A 20,115-nucleotide genomic window follows, 5' to 3' on the forward strand; every position below is an offset into this window, starting at 1 on the left:
ATCTAAGAGATATTTTGTCCCCTAAATTGACTAAAATGTCAACGAAATATATACTCGAGAGGAAACCCGCAAACCTAGGTTAAAATGTAATACTAGCAAAGAAATGAAGTTGAATAAACTTTACCAGCATTGGTTAAGATCAAAAGAGGACAACTTTGATAACACCAATAATCGTAAACGTAAAATGTACGTGTATGGGCAAAACTATCATCATTTATAATACAAAAGTCTATCTTTATGAAATTAAGAAACATGAACTTATTCTTGAAAAAAAAAAGGAAAATATTAGGAATCAAGAACGATAGTAACGTTTTACACAACAGGTGTCAGCGATAAAATGTTACGACCGGAGTAAGTTTTCCTCCTGCACAATCGTTGTAACACTTTATGAATGAATTTGATAACAACAAACATTACAGGCAATAATTACTGTAAAACATCACTTCCTATTGACTGTACTGCCCGGCAATCTATCATTTACCTGTGGTTATGCATTCGCCTGATGATTTGTTTTACCTGTAGCTTGACTGACAGATATAAACCGTTTAACCTTACATAAGTATCACTTGAATGATTAAATGTTCTGGAAATAAGTTTACTATGATTTGAAATGCTATCTTGATATACAACATTTAAATGTTTGTCAATGCAAACCTAATCATCTTAAAACAATGTATTTACAAGACTTAATACCAATTAACAACAATAGAAATACCCTTATTATCTCAACCTGGAGGGGGCGTTAATTATGTCATTCATCAAATATATCTCTTAAGATAATCTGGCTGGTAGGACTTGTGGAACAGAACAATCGTCTGGAGCACCGGGCCGATTTCTCTTTACTGTTTCTATTTCATCTTTTATCATCATTTTTTGTGATTTTAGGTTTACGATGATTATCCTGTTTACTGTACTATACACTATATCCCTACCGATGAATGGAGTTAAACAATGTAAAACCTAAATAGAATTCCTTTCTCCAATATTCCATGATCTTTGTCATATTGGATTGCCGCACTTGTGTCTAGACAACAGTCCGAGGCCTGATTATTTTAAAACTAGATAGGTTGATCACACACGGCTTGTTTTTGAATTATAGTTTAGAGAATTCTTATGCCTTCCTCTATTGGTACGTTTTTTATCCACATAGAAATAATCACAGTATTTAATACACAAGATTCTAGCTTTCCCAACATAACTTATTTCAAAATGTATTTTCCTTATTAATAAATAAATCATAACCATTGTTCAGTGTTGAAGTGGTTTGAACGGTTTGAAAGAATACGTCCCGTGGAACTGAATGTATGTCGAATATAGAATCCGTGTCAGTTGTTTTATAACAATATAAGACCAATCAATGTACATAAACATTCATACCGGCGTATTGTTAATATACCTGTACGTTTTTGTAGTAAATGTTTCGGTATGGCTGAACACTGACGATCGGTTCCGGATGATTTGACATGTTACACACCACACGAGTCTAATTAATCCTCACGGGACATTTTAGTGTCCCAACAAGTTGACACGTCCTTCTCTATCAGTGATGTTTATTAGGTGATAGCATGTTAAACGTGTCAAGCTTGGTTAGCTTTACATAAAATCTACAACTTGACACCTGAAATCATTTGAAACACAAACTATTAATGCAGTGTTTTTTCTTCTCTTTTCGATATTACAATCATCAAATGAATAGGTAAAAAACACACACACATATATATGGGCTTTAAAAGATTATGCTTGTTTTAAGTTTATTTTTGTCGTGAAGCTCGTAATCCTTTGTAGTATATATGTCTTTCCTTGCATCACAATAAAACATGTACATTATATGTGTAAACTTGGGAAGACATACCTATACTTATACTTTTTACAACTGGAATATATTAAATACATGACAGTTAATCATTACCAACTCACTAGATCTTGAAAACAAAAACTTAAGTCAGGTTGAAGTAAACAAATATATTTTCATATTTCTATAAGAAGTGAATAATTTCTAAATGAGATGTGATTTAAATGTCGAGAATGATTGCAGTGCGTTGTAACGGAATGAGACTGTAGTCGTTGAATCCCTTTTAATACATATAAATCTGGATAGCTTTCGTCCTCATGTACTTAAGGTTTATTCTCTATACACAGAAGACAATATATCATGTACCGTAATTTAGTATAGAATGGTGAATATGACATGTGTTACTCAGCACTAACATTGCGTTAGACAGACATTTGATAATTGTTGTGGTAATCATTTTCCGAAATGTAGGGTAAGGGGGAGTGTTAAAACGGGGAATACACTTCTTTTCGGATGTTGATGTCCTGAACTTCTTCTGAGTTTTTTCAACACTAAAGGCAATTAACATCACTGACGAATTCCAGAAGGACGAAATAGTTGTGTAGTGTCTATTATCAATGACGAATCCGGGAAGGACGAAAAAGCTGTATGATGACTGCTGCACTGCTGACAAGTGCTAGAAGGACGAAACAGCTGATGATGTCCCTAATATCACTGACGAGTCCCAGGCTGACGAACCGGCAGTTTGATGTCTCTTATCAATAACTAGTCCTAAAAGGACGAAACAGCTGTTTGATGTCCCTAACACCACTGGCTAGTCCTAGAAGGACGGACCGGTAGTATTATGTCTCTATTATCAATAACGAGTTCTAAAAGAACGAATCAGCTGTATGATGACACTAACTACACTGAAAATTCCTAGTTGGACGAACCGGCAGCATCATGTCTCTAGTATCTATAACGAGTCATAAAGGGACGAAACGGCTGATGATGACCTTAACTGCCCTGCAGGTAGGGCGTAAGAATTGTACCTACTGCCCCATTGCATGATCGTAAGAGGCGACTAAATTTGGGTTCTTATCTTTTCTCTTCTTTCTTAACAGCTTTCTTCCTCCTAATGTCTCTCTTGACAATGCCTCACTTATGGCCTTTAGTTGAGCGTCCGTCCCTGTGAGGAAGGCTTTGGGTTCTGTCCCCTAGCCGAGACATACCAGAGTCTTTAAAAATGGTAGTTGCTGCTCCTGCTTAGCGCTCAGCATATTTGGAGTGGGACGACTGGTCCGCCCGTTATCAGTATAATGTGACCGGATGGGGCGTGCTGCTGGGTGTCTTCGGCAGTATGTTTCAGTGAGGTAGCACAATAAATCGGCAAAAGTTCTGGCCTATCACAAGGAGCATACCGCAGCCCCCCATAACACATACGCACTCACCACATGCATGCATGTCGCACACACGGGAGGCCGTCCTTAAATGACCTTAGCTGTTAATAGGACGTTAACAAAATAAACCAAACCAAATGATGACCTTAAAGGCATTGACAATTTCTAGAAGGACAAACGACAGTATGATGGCTCTATTATCAATGACGAACCCTGGAAGGACGAAACAGCTGTATGATGTCTCTAACAGAACTGGAAGAAAGAAACTGTTGTTGATGTCCCTTACTTCACTGGGTGTCCTGGAAGGACGAAACAGCTGCATGATGCAGTTGTTCGGCCTATATTTTACTTCTACTGATACCAATATGTGCTTTTCATTTGCGTGGTTTTGTACTATCTTCTTAATCATCAACACATCTACCTTATGTATGACTGCTACCATATCATAAACTACCTATCAAAATGTTTTTTATAATCCAATTAAAGCCACAAAATATTTCTACATAAGACACTGTTTTGGTCGTGTCATCATTCTGCTGTTCCATCGAGGAGTAATTCATGATGTGACGTCACAATACAATTACAAAATGGGTTTCGATTGATGCTCGTGTTACCAATGGAAACCATATTCATTTTCCCTCAAACATGACTGTTCCTTCAAATGTCAAATCAGTTACTTTCACATGCATTAATTTCCCCTTAATATATACTTTGAATTACTGGGAGCCTCAGAGGACACGTATATGTTCGTCATATTGTGGATGTCACCATTTCCGTGCAATTATTTGTGTTTTTCTCAAGGACATAAAAATATCATCTGTTTCACATGTAAAGGGAAACACACCAACAATAACTATCAAATATATTGGGCTATGAAATTGCACTGATTGAAGAAATGAGTCAAGAACTCTTTATAGGCGTAGGCGTTTCACATAATCCGGTTGAAAACAGCATCAATTACAGTTATTATTCACTGATAGTTAAAGTGGTATTGGCTGCATTTTGTTAAATAATTGTCATTCTAGGACAAAATCATATGGCAATACAGAAAACTGATATTTTAGATTCAAGTTATCTGCAGCTCCATAAAAGCAATATCACATATTAAATAAAAACAAAAGAATGAAAAAGGTTTCATTTTAAGAATCTTTATTTTCCTTTCATACATTAACGGCTAATCTAATATGTGTTAAATTCTCAAATTAAACCAAGATAATAGTTCTAACATGTACACTAAAACCGAGTTAATAAACATACACGTAGTTACAATATATCTGTGTTATTTCTGTGTTAATCTAGATCATACTTAACCCTTACATTTACACCAGGCCATTGTTAATCATCTCCTATCACCATTACTGTAAATCACTCAATCTTCGGGAATTAGTGTAAGTACTTGAGTACTTAAAATTACTTTTTCACAAGAACGATATCTCGTGAAGTATATTTTTTTCGCAAAATATTCAAGGAGATCGGTTTGTTTCCAAGTTTTATCAACATCTGTGTGATTTACAGTACAACATGTGACGTCATTCTGGCAAACACAAATCTGACTCTGTCTGACATTCACAAAGACTGCATAAACACTTCTTACGTTTCAACAGTAGATGTGACAACATTCTGAACATGTTCAACTGAATTAAACAATAAAACATTTTTAAAGCCAGCCATATATTCTATTGCGCTGAAAGTAAACTATTCGTCAATATTTTCAACTACTAAAACTAAAACGACTCATCACATCTTCTGTCAACAATCAGTGACCTTTCTAAACAAAGACTGAACACCCGAATACGTAAAAAGGATCACCTACTTTTTACCCTAGATCAATATAACGAAGATGAAGAAAACAATGGTTTGGACGGAGATTTTTGACAAAGTACAGCTACGAAGCTTTCAAAAGACAAGGTGTTTCAAAAGGGAAGCGTCTTTTGATTTAATGTCGTCCCATCTATAATAACCGAGGTCAAATCCTGATAATGCAAGGTACTTAAAAAGAGAACCGAGGATGATACACTGTTTATAGATAACATATTTTTATATTTTCATCTTTATAGATAACATATTTTTATATTTTCATATGTTTTAATGCCATCCCAATTATATTTATTGAGGTCAAATCCTGATAATGCCAAGTATTCAAAATAGAACTGAGGAAGATATAATCTTGATAAATATAGCCAATTTATATTTGGGAAATGAATAAGACAATTAATATATAACTAATGGACTATTAAAAAATATAATGCCATAATAACAATGTGACCTCATCGGCATTGTTGGATATTACTCTTTTATATATCAATATTTCAATTATTTTCAAGCGCATATTTTCTACCGAACGATAATTTCATCATTACAGCTTCAAGTTTGCTTTCTGTAAGTGGTTTGTACTATTTAATGGGAAAGAAACTGTGAATATCCATTTGATCATATTTTGATTATTATGTTACAACCGAATCAATGTACAACATTCTAAACGTGTTTGCTCAATTGATACAGATGTAATATCACACCACAGAGGAAGGAACTTGATGAAAAGAAACTATGATCATAATGTTAATATCAATTAATTGTATACTTCGACACAATGCAGAGACACAATGTATACGTATCAATCATAATCAACTACATACACGAGACAAGATGAAAGAAATAGACGTAAAAAATAAACAATGTGTCAAAAAATAGAACCATTTAGTGTCTGATTATAAGTAAATGCGTATGCAAATCCCAGAGTTAGTGTATAAACCTTTAGATGGATTATTGATTATAAAAGACTAAACATAAACATTGTGATATTCTACATTGTCATGTTATAATGCTTCAAGTTAGATTCAGCTTAAACCGTAACAATTGGTGACAGCAATGGTAAAATTAAATTGTTATCTGAACTGACGATTTTCATATTCCAAAAGTTCAAAATATATCATGTCGTTAAGATAATTAACTTTATTTAGTTATGAATATTATGCTTATTTTGTTATTAATTTATCTATTTTTTTTCTTTGTTCTTAGCTTTGCTTCGGATAGTTTCGGCTCGGTTTTTAAAAGCCATCTGGGTAAGCGTTTTTTCGGTAATCACTGCATCCGGATATATTCTTGTACGAGTTCTTTAATACACCTTGTACTATACATCCGGCGGAATCCCTCATGGTCATGTTGTGTCCCTTCTGACGGAGACCGGCCAGTACATCCTAAAATAGAGGAATAGAGGACTCAGAAGCTCAATAAAAAACATTAGAAAATGAATTAACACAAAACATTTTCCAACAAAATCTACATCATCAGAAAATAGCCATTAATGATGTGTCAATCAACACCTAGACATAAATTACGATTTCAGTATTAATGAGCAGAAAAAATCCCAGAAAGCTTAGGATATGAGAGGTAAAAACTAATTAAAAAAGTAAAGACACAAGGCTTCCGGATAATAGAAGATAGTGAGTAAACCATGAATGAGTAGTAACTAATTGGCAAATCATCCCGGAACGTGCGGACCACATTGAAGAAAAAATAGCAAATATAGCCCAGATTGTGAATAATGTGAAATATAGTTCAAGTAATTATGGAACTAAATGAAATCCTTTAAATCATGAAAGTAGAGAATGGTAAAAATTGCTACCTCGTCGAAGCCATTTTCCACGGCGATTTCTTTTGGTAAAAGCTGGTGATGCAGTCGCCGGTGATCTATGGCCTCTTTCATGGACATTCCGAACCATAGCGTCTCCATCGTCGTCTATGAAGAAAAGTAGACAATGAAATGATAGTCAAATAAATCCGGAAATCAAAGTAAATAATATTTTGGAGACTGCCATATCCTGCCTAATGAGAATTGTGGTAATGTCTTTCAATAAGTATAAAAAATAAGATGTTCGTTACAATGTATTATTATTACGGGACATGTTTTAATACAAAAGGTCACATCATAATGAAGAATACAATACATTTGTTCTATTACAATTATTCTTTTAGTTTACCATACATTTCCCCTATGACATCCATTTTCATTTAGTCAAAATATTGCTGAACACTAATCGCTATGGTATTGTATATAAATAACAAGATTATCATATGCTAATCGTTTATTGTCGATAATACAGAAAAATTCTTCCAGATTTTTATTGGTGAAACACTATTAAGTCCGAACAATTGGTTAAATTGAGACTAACCAGAGCTGTCGAAGTCGTGATTTTTGTACCCCCTGCGGCGCCGATGACGAGTTTGACGTCACCATTACTGTCTGTGACGATACTGGGGCACATGGAGGACAGGGGGCGCTTGTAAGGTTTTATGAAGTTTGCTGGAGAAGAAGGTACCCCAAAATAATTTACAGTGTTTGGTGTGGAAAAATCGTCCATCTCGTCGTTGAATACGATACCAGTTCTGCTGCCAACTTCTTTTGAACCAAAACTGAAAAAAAAAATATACATGATGCAACAGAAATTTAAGTAACAACACGAACCATTTCAATCGAAACCTCTTGGGAACATTTTCGGCAATGTTCGGACATCAACTCCGAAGTTTCCTTGAAATGCCTCTGTTATATTGTGATTACATGCAATTGGAATCGTTTGGCTCCGGTCACAGAGGATTTACCTCCTTTATCATATTTATTTACTTGTCCTAAAGTTATGGAGGATTTACCTCCCTTATCATATTTGCTTACTTGTCCTAAGTCATGGAGGATTTACTTCCCTTAGCGTATCTGAACTGGAGTCCCAGGAGTTGTACTTTCCTGTTTTATCTCACACAATATTGGCTATGTTAGAGGTACCTACATGTACTTATAATTGTATGGCTTGTCATTTGATAGAACAAAATTACCAGCTATTATGCTGAAGACCTATTTAAAATGTACGCACTATATATTGATTGTACTGGTGATGGACACGGCGTCCCCATTAGGAGTTAACACAGACAGATGTGAGGTACCCGCGTCGTTGTTCATGTAGAAGGTTGGGCCGTAGAAAGCAGTGTCGTGTGTCTGATCATCCGTTATCTGCTGGCGGATACTTTCACTATAGGCAGCGGATGTCAAGTTCTGGATCAGCTAGAACCCAGAAAATATCACCGAACATATAATTAGCCATTCAGAATGATGCCAAAGTCGAAAATTTGTTAAAATCTTATTCAAACAGCTGTTAGGTAGGAAGCTGTACATGAAACGTTTGAAAGGAGAGCTAGGTATGGTGTCACAAATCCTCTAACATCAAGATATATAACTAACAATTATAAAAATCCTCATTTATGTTCTAACATGCTGTCGACCATTGTGTTTCCAACATTATATTTTCACTTTGTTTTAAAGAATAACAAGTTTAAAAATTAGTTATGCTGAAATAACATGCTCGTAGTGTTTAAAAAAATAATTTAGATGAGATTGAACGTCATCAATCTAATGTAACAATGTATATAACTTAATACAAACCCTTTGTGAAGAGTAAACAGATAAATACATAAATATTGAACAATGGTTAGTTATCCAGACAGATGGCCTATTGTACAATGATTAGTTATCCGGACGGAAGGCCTATCCGGAATTTCCCTCCTACCTCTTCGAGCTCCATTTTGAACGTGGCATCCTCCACGTCGGAATCACCAATACGCGTCCTTTTACCGTACGCGAACTTGAACGCCTCCACGATTCTGTGCCAGGTTAGAACCTTCTTTTCGCGAGAGGAAAGACTGTCGTCATCAAAGTTGTAGCCTTAAAAGGATAGGAAGAAAACAATAGACTTTTACGTAAAGTATGTAGGATCTTTATCCCAGTCATTGTACATTGTATTATCAATATCAACAAGAAATTTAGAAGCGATAAGGCATTTTTATAATGTGTGTTTGCATACGTAGAATTCAAATTATATCTATGTCATTTGATTAATGTCTTCAGTATCGTAGACCCCGGATTAGTGATGACATAAATAAGAATGTTTGCGTTTTAATGCGATTTTTATCACATCACTAATAAATTAAATAGATTCTATTATGAATTTGAATTATATCCCTTACCATCTAGAATACCAAGAATGAATTCATACACAGCGCCACTAGACGGCGGCGGTGGGGAGTGAACTGTATATCTATCGTGTATGGTGATTTCGAGTGGATCCTTGACTGCGGCTGTGTACATTCGGAGGTCCTCTTCCGTTATAATACCACCTACATGTATATATAAATTTTCAAATTTGTTTATCTGTACATTAATTAATCAATAAAAAGTAAATATCTATTTGATTTATTTCAGTGCAGTATTCAGCTTTGAGTATAAATGAGGCGATATTGCTCATCGTTATCATATCGTCTATTTGTCATTTAGTGTAATAAATAAACCAACGTCGCATACACGCTTCTGAATGGCCAACAAAGCAGGGCTACAACAAACATTTTGATGATTAGGGAAGTGATCATTGACACGGAGGTTGTTAGCTTAAGCTTTGGTATGCAACATTTCTAATGTTCTCTTTGTATGCCAATTATTTCCCTACGACATTTTTGGAAAATAAATATGCCCGTGATATTTTCTACACCTTTCTCAATCGGATTAGAAAATAGAAGGATCATACAGCTGATTAGTATCAACAGTGGTCGCCTGTTTCTAGGGTCATGATATATATTTTTGTAGAAGTGATATGTTTCCGATGTTAGCATATCGAAGAAACTCAATCAATGGTTCGCTGGATTAATTGAAGCTAGGAGAATATCCCTTTTCTCCTCAACCCACTCATTTCCCCCCTAGTTTTCCGCTAAGCGATCCTTATTAACTTGCTGTGTGACTGACTAGGTTGGATGTTAAAACTTTCGAGAAAGTATTTATTAGCTTAACTATTATCAAAATATGAATATTTTAGCAAATGAAATAATTAAAAAATGGAAAGACAGAATTAAACAAAGAATGTTGAATACTACTGACAAGAAGTCACGTCTTGATAATTGTCAAAATGTTCATACATATTACTTATTGCGAGTGACCAACGTAAAGGGGCCGCGGTGGCCGAGTTGTTAAGGTGCACCGACACTTTAACAACAGCCCTCCACCACTGGGTTGCGAGTTCGAAACCTACGTGGGGCAGTTGCCAGGTACTGACCGTAGGCCAGTGGTTTTTCTCCGGGTACTCCGGCTTTCCTCCACCTCCAAAACCTGGCACGTCCTTAAATGACCCTGGCTGTTAATAGGACGTTAAACAAAAACAAACAAACCAAAATGACCAACGTAACTTGTTTGACACATTTTGTTACCTGCTTCTTGAATGTCCTTTGCTATATCTTCCGTGAGACTACCATTGTAGAACGCGTCTGGTCCCTCATTTGCGATGGCTTCCAGTGTGTTAGCAAGTTTGGGCAGATACATTACCTCCCCTTCCTTCAGGAGCTCTCCTGTCTGAGGATTTGTCACCAACGCTCTATGGACAATAGCAATTATAATTATGTTTGAGTAATGTGTTTTGGTGTGTGCTGGAAATAATACACTTGATGTTTTGTTTTTTTATGATGCCATATTTTTCAAAAATCTAATTTTGGAAAGTGAACTGATATATTAACAAATACACAATGGGTTAATAAAATGTACGCAAAACAATAAAACCCAGCTGCAGTGTTTTGTTGGTATGTATTGTACATGATGATTAGTATTGTTTGTTCTTGTCTTCAATGAAGAATGGTTTTCTTGAAATGCATATTGAGCTGAACACACCTGAGGTTAGGATGTGCTTCGTAGTATTTCTGTTGAGCTGTGATATGGTACGCCAGGCTGGTCCCAATAACGAAACCATTTCTGCAAATATCAATCGTTGGCTGAAAAAGTTCTGCCCAAGGTAAATTTCCCGCCAATTTCCATGCTTCCCAGAATCCTTTGATTTCTCCAGGAATAGCCACACTAAGTCCACCTTTTACATTCGATAAATATATATCATTAATAAAAAAGATTGACATTTAAATGTAGATGTAAAAAGGAAAAGAATAGTTGGTGAGTTAAAACATTGAAATTGATATTTCGATAGCACGAAAATGTGTGATGAGAATTACATGCAATATTAAGAGATACAACTGTCGATTATAGCTAGAAGATATTTAAACCCTATTTCCATAACTTAACAACACAACACCGTATTTCAACCAATGTGTATATGCAACTTTTTAACAATTTTGTGTTAAGTCGTTATGCTACCGAATGACAAATAACAATGTTTCCAAGTAAAATCTCGTTACGTTTTCATTTGTTTTGATTTGATAAAATACATTTACTTTTCACCAAAGAATTCAAAGTGTACGGGACACACGCTTACACTATAATGGGGTTGTACTGTACAGTTATGATATGCGTACCTTCTTGTGATGATATTCCCACAAACATGGTGGAGTTGGCAGCTCCAGGGGCCATCTCCCGAGCCATTATTGCATACGATTTTCTTTCACTCCTGTAAAACCGTTACTTGCTTTAACCCCATGTTGAGAAAACATTTACTTTTTGTTGATATCTATTGAACGTGATTTTTTTTGTCAACACGAAAAAAATCTATATATGTGATATATAACGAATATGGTTATTTTACCCAAGTCAGCTTCGATCTTTTTTTAAAAAGCTACACCAAAATATTTTCGTAAGTTATATATATATATATATACTTGTATTTTCTTACTGAAACAAATGTAATCATTCTTATTTAATTGCGTAGATTTTAGTTATATCTCTTAAGATATTAACAGCATATGAAATCATACGTACCTATATATCTACACGTTCACAGTTTAAAAGGAGAAGTAATTGCATGATAGGTCATGGTCTTATATATATAGTATACGTGTACAGGTAGGTATCTCTACTACTGTGTAATGAACGATAACTCTTGCAGAACAGATAGGCTATGATGCAATTAAAACATTTGAAAACAGAATGTCATAATACATTCCGTATTCTTTCTTGATTTACCAAAATTCAAGTTTAATTAATGCATGTACAGTGATCAGACGAACGCACCTGTCGTACACAGTCATGAAATGTCCCCCTCCTATTCCACAGTTGTGCAAGTTGTGTACGCATGCGCACAACATGGCAGCAATACCGGTGTCTACAGCAGTCCCACCACGTGCCATAATGTCACTGCAAGATAAAAAAATCTCCGCCTTTTCTTCCATATTGAGTTACTATACTGAATGGAAAAATAGACGCAATGATAAAGTGTCCGCTTTACTACGGGAAAAGATGTTGTATAATGTAATAATAGTGCAATTCAAAGATAGGGAACCACTCTGTTGCCTGTGAAAATTTCATCCATGTACGTTTTGTTCTCTCGTCAAACTTAAGGGTACTCCTCTAAAAATGTATAGAGTTCTGCGTGCCCATCAATATCGTGTATCCCCTACATAAACTGCATTTGTGGCATGGACTGTTTTGTGCATTCAATTGATCACGGTTCCATTTATCATGCAGCGAAAACGTAAACTGAGCGACGTTGATATGAGGGTTCGGCCTACACCTTATATCCAAATCGTCACATAAATTATGTATCGGGGAGAACTCATGGCTGCATAGAGGACAGTCTAGGGTAGGAATATTGCTTGATGTGAAATAATCACGACAAACTCTCTACATGCTGGCATTGTTTTGCTGGAACATCAGTTGACATTTCTGTACTGGAGGAACAGCTAGCGGCGTTAGAACTTGCTCTCTATAACAGACGGCCATGATTTCCTTCAATAGTGACTAGGGGAGGTTTGTTCCTATGAGTAATCTCTCCCCTAACAGTGACCGATCCTCCACCGAAACGATCATTCTCGATCACGCAAGCATCCGCTTGGCGCTCTTGCGTACGTCTATTTACACGATGTCGGCCGTCTGCCCGATAAAGTGAAAACTTTGACTCATCTGAGAACAAGACCTTTCTCCAACGTTGCATTGAGAAGCAATTTACAGAATTCGCGTTCAGCTATATTAAGATATTGGCAGAGATATGGCCGCAGCGATCTAAGACCGAATGCGCGCAGTCGGTTCCACACTGATTGACTTGGGATTTGATCTTGCGAGGTACATTGCAAGAAGTACAATGACATGACTATCGACTTCCGAAGGTCGTGGCATTGTTAACGTACTTCATTGCGTTTAAAATCAGGGAAATCAGGTCTGGAAATTTGCTCACAGGAATTTTAAACTGATCCATCAGACTGGGCTCGGGATGTCGTGTTTTGTCGCCATTTTAAACAGTTGACATGTGTAGTTCGTGATACGCATCAGTGAATATGAATAGCTTACCTTAGAAAGGAACCCTTAATGGTCAAAACTGTAAAAGTTTCTAAGGTGTACGTCAAGGATTTTAGTCTACGATTCCGACTTTTCAGCGACTGCGTTTCTTGATCCTTTCAGCGTATGTTAAACAATTTGTTAGCTTTCATTAGAGTCAGTTAAACAATATCAACAATGCCACATACACTTGACCCTATTGCTTCAGCAAGGTAATAAATGTACCGAAAATGTCAGAAAAGGGAGCTAACTCACGATGTTCTCACATAGAAAGGAACTCGACCATTGACCGCTGGGAGGACGAGTCGCCTCATGCGATGTATACAGTTTATTCAACAACAGCGACGCCATGTTTATAAAACAGTCTATTGATTCTAAGACTATTTTCCCAACAACCTTCGCAGATCCTACCATACCTTATTTAACTTGATATAATGTATTTCCCCTTGAAATTTGCGATAGCTACAGAGACAAAAAAAGAAAAAAGATCAATACGTGTATCTATATATCATACTTACGTTCCTATGGTAGAACATTGCCCTGCGTCGGCCGCGACCGACCCATATCTGTAGGTGCCGTCAATGGACAAGATGGGCGTGGCCGTCGTGGAAGATGGGGCTTGAGTTGGCGCACGTGTCGGCTGGGGTGTGTCTCGAGCGGGAGCCTCTGTGGGTGCACATTCCCTATCAATGTCCTGAAGCATGTTGTAGATCCCGATCCCTAGTCCTAGTCCTAGACAGACCATGGCCACCAGGAGGACCAGAGTGGCCACAACTAGAGCTCGACCGGACGACATGCTGCGGACAGATGGACAGACATAAACAATACAACCTCTCACAATAAAATCCTAAAAGCAATAGAAATTATTATCTAAAATGTCTTTACTTAGTAGTAATTATACACAGTAAGTACTATAGAGTCGGTACTAGTCTGGTCGACATATCGGAGCAAGACGCCCGATTGACTTCACGTGAACACCGCTCACCTCCTATCCAACGCCTTTAGATACTTGATACAATCGGGACACAGGACGATATTGACATTTATTTCAAGAACTTATTGACCTTGACACTTTCAAAGTTGGTTTAGATAATTTATTTTGATCAACTCGATGATGTACCGTACCGTCATAGACCTTCACATGAGGTCCATTTCAAAATGGGAATTAAATGTTCAAACATTTATTCCTGTGACCATTTAAGTGGATCAAGTTCATTTCTATATTATGGAAAATGTTGATAACCAATTACACATGTGTGACACATATAATAGATATTATAAATCTTAATAAGAAATGTTATGATGATTTAACATTGTCATTTTCAATTGAATACTATTGTGGGAAAGTATTAACTAAACGACGCTTATCAGCTACCGTAGAAAATTCAACTAATATCTAAATAAGGTTTGGCGTGCCGTGAAAATTTAGTTCCATGTACCTTTCATAGTTGTTAAGCAGGTGAAACTGTTTATTGATTAATGTTTAACTTAAGTATCATCAGCTTAACAACCAAATTCAGAAATATTTATAAATTGCAATTTATGAGAAAAAATCCGAAAAAATTATCATAGCTATTTTTCTGTAAACGGTCAATTTTCAGAGGAATCACAAACCTTTCCAAGGACTTATATAAGTTATATAAGCTATATAAGATCGAGCAAAAGCAGATTTTCATTTGCAGCTTGATAAAATTGCTGCGCATTCGACACAGATAACCCTGGCGTTCTGTATTAGTCGAGGATTTTCTTTACATGCTTTTGTATTGAATAACGACATAACTTGACACGATTATACAACCAAACCTGTTTTTGTCAGTCTATTTAATGCCAGTTTCGTGGATATCAAATTCCTTAGCTACACTGTAGGCCAAATCTTCTACAGCACTGCTACATGCGTGTTATTCGTGTAGGAATTTTACAGGTTAGCCTCTACAGGGACCACGGAACCAAATGATTTCCCATAGACTGTAATGTTAACGTTTACCACTGTACTGCTTAAAAGGAGTTTTCAACACTGGTCCAGTAGCCATAATTTTGAAGTATGCCATCTCGGAAACCTCTAAATAGAATAATAAAAAATTCTACCAATTTAAACTTTTTTCATATGGGGGCCACCATCTTGTATTGAATTCAGCACCAAAAATTCAACTAAATTTACAACAAAATACACACTTACTTAACTCCCCCTGACAAAAACAGGCTAGCAAAAAAATAACTTTTTTTTATATATTTTACATCTACATGTATTGCCCAACCCACATATTAAAACTTTGGAAACTTCTCGCAACAAAATATCCAATCAGTAGGCCCCGATGCATTCACCTTCCTATTAAATCGATCTATTTTTGATTTGGTTCTGTGGTCCCTACAAGAATGCATATATTACCGCTCGTACGCAGTACCCTGTGCGGACTCGGCACTTGTACCACACGACTTCGACTTTGTACTGGGGTAAACAAGGTTTTTAATCACGTAAACAGATAGATATGTATAGGATAATTTTACGGTATAGATTCGCGTATCTATACCTTAAACCAGAGACCTATATACTAGTATATAGGTCTCTGCTTAAACCCATATCACTATTGGTAAAAAGAAATGATCGTTTACTGAGTATGGAATCTAGAGTTATGGTCGCTTTAAAAAATTAAAAAGGAAATCACACGTTGACGTATCATGATAAATGATAATGAAGCTGTTCATTCGTGTAATACTTGTATTAGTCTTCTCAGATTTTACCTGTCATTAATTTGTGATTTTTCGTTGGACCAGTTTGACCAGAGTTGTTTGTTTATGAAATAAGACAAAGACTTTCAAGGCCTGCATTAACATCTGCAGGTCCGTCAATATATATGCCTGAAATATTTACATTTTCAAAAAAGCAGTCGAACAGGTTTTTCCACATAAACGAAACACAAGGCCAGTTAGCCTACCGCCCAAAGTGACAGAACATATAACTGAATTCATGAGGAATAACAGATACTTCTCGGACAAACAATACGGTTTTATTTCAGGAAGATCAACATGTCTACAGCGGTTAGACGTATTGGATCAATGGACAGATACTCTGGATAAAGGACATCGTATTTACATCGACTACCAAAAAGCCTTTGATACGGTTCCACATCACAGACTCATCAATAAATTATGTTCATATAACTATCCTCATTTTTAATAGGCTGACAACAACAAGTATCTATAAGTGGTGCAGATTCCGATTGGATCAACGTTACATCAGGAATCCCACAAGGCTCAGTACTAGGACCTCTGATGTTCGTATTATATGTAAATAATATTTCTGAAGCTTTAAACTGTCTTGTTCGTTTTCTATTATTATAAATATCTTTGTATCGTCTGCAAAAAGTACATATTAGAGTTACCCGCTCCAGGGAGGTTATTTACTTTGGTTTGTTTTTGTTTAACGTCCTATTAACAGCCAGGGTCATTTAAGGACGTGCCAGGTTTTGGAGGTGGAGGAAAGCCGGAGAACCCACAGGCGCTTGCATATAGAAAATATCACTTTCGATTTTTTTTTGATATGACAGCGGTATGTGTAATGTGTAAGAGGGAAGGCCGGAAACTCCGCCACGAGCGAAACGGCACCCCATCTCACTTCAATCAACTAAAAAACACATTTATTTAAACTGACACGGCGCACACTACATGCGACCGTCATCAGAAAACATTCATCTTTAACCTACCGTGCCACTCAATACGAATTGTTACTTCCAAAACACAATAATCCGTGAAAACATCGCCAAATTCCTCGCTCAGAACGCCATTTCTCAAACTGCTCCCTGAGCCTGTCCAGATTCTTCATTTACATACGGGGTTCAAAGGTCATGCGATTATATAATCGACTGTCACCAGGTGCACTTTTTTGGGTCATCTCGGCATACTTTATTTCACAGGTGCATGCACAGGACGTCGTTTGCGATATCACGGACTAATAAGATAGCATTTTTTAATGCCATGCAGTGAGAAGATCGTCCTTTCCTTTTCTTCAACTGCATCATTTCGGTAGTTGTTGAACTTCGTTTTCAATCAAAAAGATTGCATATAACGGTGCTCAATAACTTGTTCAAGACAGGGCCGGGGCATTATACGTATACCATGAACAAGCAGTATCAGTTGGAATTTTTCGACACAAATCATTTAGTAACTGTAATAATTTAGCAAATGTATTTTGTTTAGTAACTGTAAGTATGCAGTAACTGTAATAATTTGAAAACTAATAATTTAGTAACTGTATTGACTTAGAAAATGTAATTACTTTGTTACTGTAATTATCAAGTAGCTGTAAATACTTTGTAACTGTAATTTTTTAGTTACTGTAAGTATTTAGTAACAATAGTTATTTAAAAAGAATTTCTGGGAAATAATCTTAGTCTAGATGCATTATCTGGTCTTTCAAAATTTATATCGCAGCAATGCAATGGTCAAGTTCCGCTTGTATTGTCCAGTTTTGACCGCTTTCTGAAAAAGCCATGCCTTGATATAGCACATATGTATTTTTTATAAATCTCATGATGATTCGAAAACGAGGCGGTGAAAAACGTCAACAGAAATACACGGGTTTTCAGTTATGTCGGATTCTTCAAGCGGTCAAAGCAGTCACACGGTACGAAAATACTTAGTTAACATGTCATTTATGATGCATGTGTAAGATTTCTACCTAAAGGCTGTTTCGATATGACATAATACATGAAATAACGACAATAAAGGTAAAAATCGGTGTATGAATCATCATTTTCCTGCCGCCAATGTTTACATTCGTGTGTTTTTTTGCGCATGCGCTAAAAATTGTCGGAAATAAAGCATATAACATCGTCGATCGACACTGAGAGGATTTCCTAGAAAATATCAATTTTTAATTCTAGGTGCTAGATATCGCCAAAATTACAATCGGGATCTAACCGGTTTTTTTTCAACTATGACATATTCAATATCTCCCAGAATGCACACGGGGGGGGCTCCGTAGGATTCGAACTCGCATCGTGATAAAAATTTATTGAAAGACTAACCCATTAGCCCACTCGGCTATAGTAACCTTTTATAGAATGTGTGAATATTAGATATATAAAATTGTAACAGCCGTGACTCACTACCGTGTATTATTGGCACGAGCGTGGGTTATTGGAAAATAATACATGGTTTTAAACCAATCAAAACTGGCGTTACATAGCAAATATGATAGAATATTTAGTAACTGTAAGTATTGAATAATTATAAGCATTTAGTAACTATTATTATTTAGTAACTGTAAGTATTAAGTTATTATAAGTATTTAGTAACTGTTATTATTTAGTAACTGTAAGTTTTAAGTAATTATAAATATTTAGTAACTGTTATAATTGAGTAATTGTAAGTATTTAGTTATTATAAGTATTTAGTAACTATTATTATTTAGTAACTATTATTATTTTGTAACTGTAACTATTAAGTTATTATAAATATTTAGTAACTATTATTATTTAGTAACTGTAAGTATTAAGTAATTATAAGTATTTAGTAACTGTTATTATTTAGTAACTGTAAGTATTAAGTAATTATAAGTATTTAGTAACTGTTATTATTTAGTAACTGTTATTATTAAGTAACTGTAAGTATTAAGTAATTATAAGTATTTAGTAACTGTTATTATTTAGTAAATGTAAGTATTAAGTAATTATAAGTATTTAGTAACTATTATTATTTAGTAACTGTAAGTTTTAAGTAATTATAAATATTTAGTAACTGTTATAATTGAGTAATTGTAAGTATTTAGTTATTATAAGTATTTAGTAACTATTATTATTTAGTAACTATTATTATTTAGTAACTGTAACTATTAAGTTATTATAAATATTTAGTAACTATTATTATTTAGTAACTGTAAGTATTAAGTAATTATAAGTATTTAGTAACTGTTATTATTTAGTAACTGTAAGTATTAAGTAATTATAAGTATTTAGTAACTGTTATTATTTAGTAACTGTTATTATTAAGTAACTGTAAGTATTAAGTAATTATAAGTATTTAGTAACTGTTATTATTTAGTAAATGTAAGTATTAAGTAATTATAAGTATTTAGTAACTATTATTATTTAGTAACTGTAAGTTTTAAGTAATTATAAATATTTAGTAACTGTTATAATTGAGTAATTGTAAGTATTAAGTTATTATAAGTATTTAGTAACTATTATTATTTAGTAACTATTATTATTTAGTAACTGTAACTATTAAGTTATTATAAATATTTAGTAACTATTATTATTTAGTAACTGTAAGTATTAAGTAATTATAAGTATTTAGTAACTGTTATTATTTAGTAACTGTAAGTATTAAGAAATTATAAGTATTTAGTAACTATTATTATTTTGTAACTGTAAGTATTAAGTTATTATAAGTATTTAGTAACTGTTATTATTTAGTAACTGTTATTATTTAGTAACTGTAAATATTATGTAATTATAAGTATTTATTAACTATTATTATTTAGTAACTGTTAGTTTTCAGTAATTATAAATATTTAGTAACTGTTATTATTTAGTAACTGTAAGTATTAAGTTATTATAAGTATTTAGTAACTGTTATTATTTAGTAACTTTAAGTATTAAGTTATTATAAGTATTTAGTAACTGTTATTATTTAGTAACTGTAAATATTATGTAATTATAAGTATTTATTAACTATTATTATTTAGTAACTGTTAGTTTTCAGTAATT

At 34.7% G+C, this 20,115-nt stretch overlaps 1 protein-coding gene across 2 annotated transcripts in view; it reads right to left on the bottom strand.

Annotated features, from left to right (window-relative positions):
- Positions 1–4,299: 4,299 nt before the first annotated feature.
- Positions 4,300–20,115, bottom strand: part of LOC117327457 (glutathione hydrolase 1 proenzyme-like) — a 34,831-nt gene continuing 19,015 nt past the window's right edge. For both annotated transcript variants that reach the window (XM_033884453.1, XM_033884454.1), the window contains exons 2-12: positions 13,927–14,205; positions 12,149–12,271; positions 11,497–11,588; positions 10,865–11,057; positions 10,411–10,574; positions 9,184–9,333; positions 8,727–8,881; positions 8,037–8,224; positions 7,344–7,584; positions 6,797–6,910; positions 4,300–6,368 (exon numbers count right to left, since the gene is read on the bottom strand). In XM_033884453.1, the coding sequence (XP_033740344.1) occupies positions 6,219–6,368; positions 6,797–6,910; positions 7,344–7,584; positions 8,037–8,224; positions 8,727–8,881; positions 9,184–9,333; positions 10,411–10,574; positions 10,865–11,057; positions 11,497–11,588; positions 12,149–12,271; positions 13,927–14,205 (1,849 nt within the window). In that variant the 3' untranslated portion in view covers positions 4,300–6,218. The remainder of the gene's footprint in view (positions 6,369–6,796; positions 6,911–7,343; positions 7,585–8,036; positions 8,225–8,726; positions 8,882–9,183; positions 9,334–10,410; positions 10,575–10,864; positions 11,058–11,496; positions 11,589–12,148; positions 12,272–13,926; positions 14,206–20,115) is intronic.

Source organism: Pecten maximus, chromosome 5 (assembly GCF_902652985.1).
Source record: "Pecten maximus chromosome 5, xPecMax1.1, whole genome shotgun sequence".
Taxonomy (NCBI): Eukaryota; Metazoa; Mollusca; class Bivalvia; order Pectinida; family Pectinidae; genus Pecten; species Pecten maximus.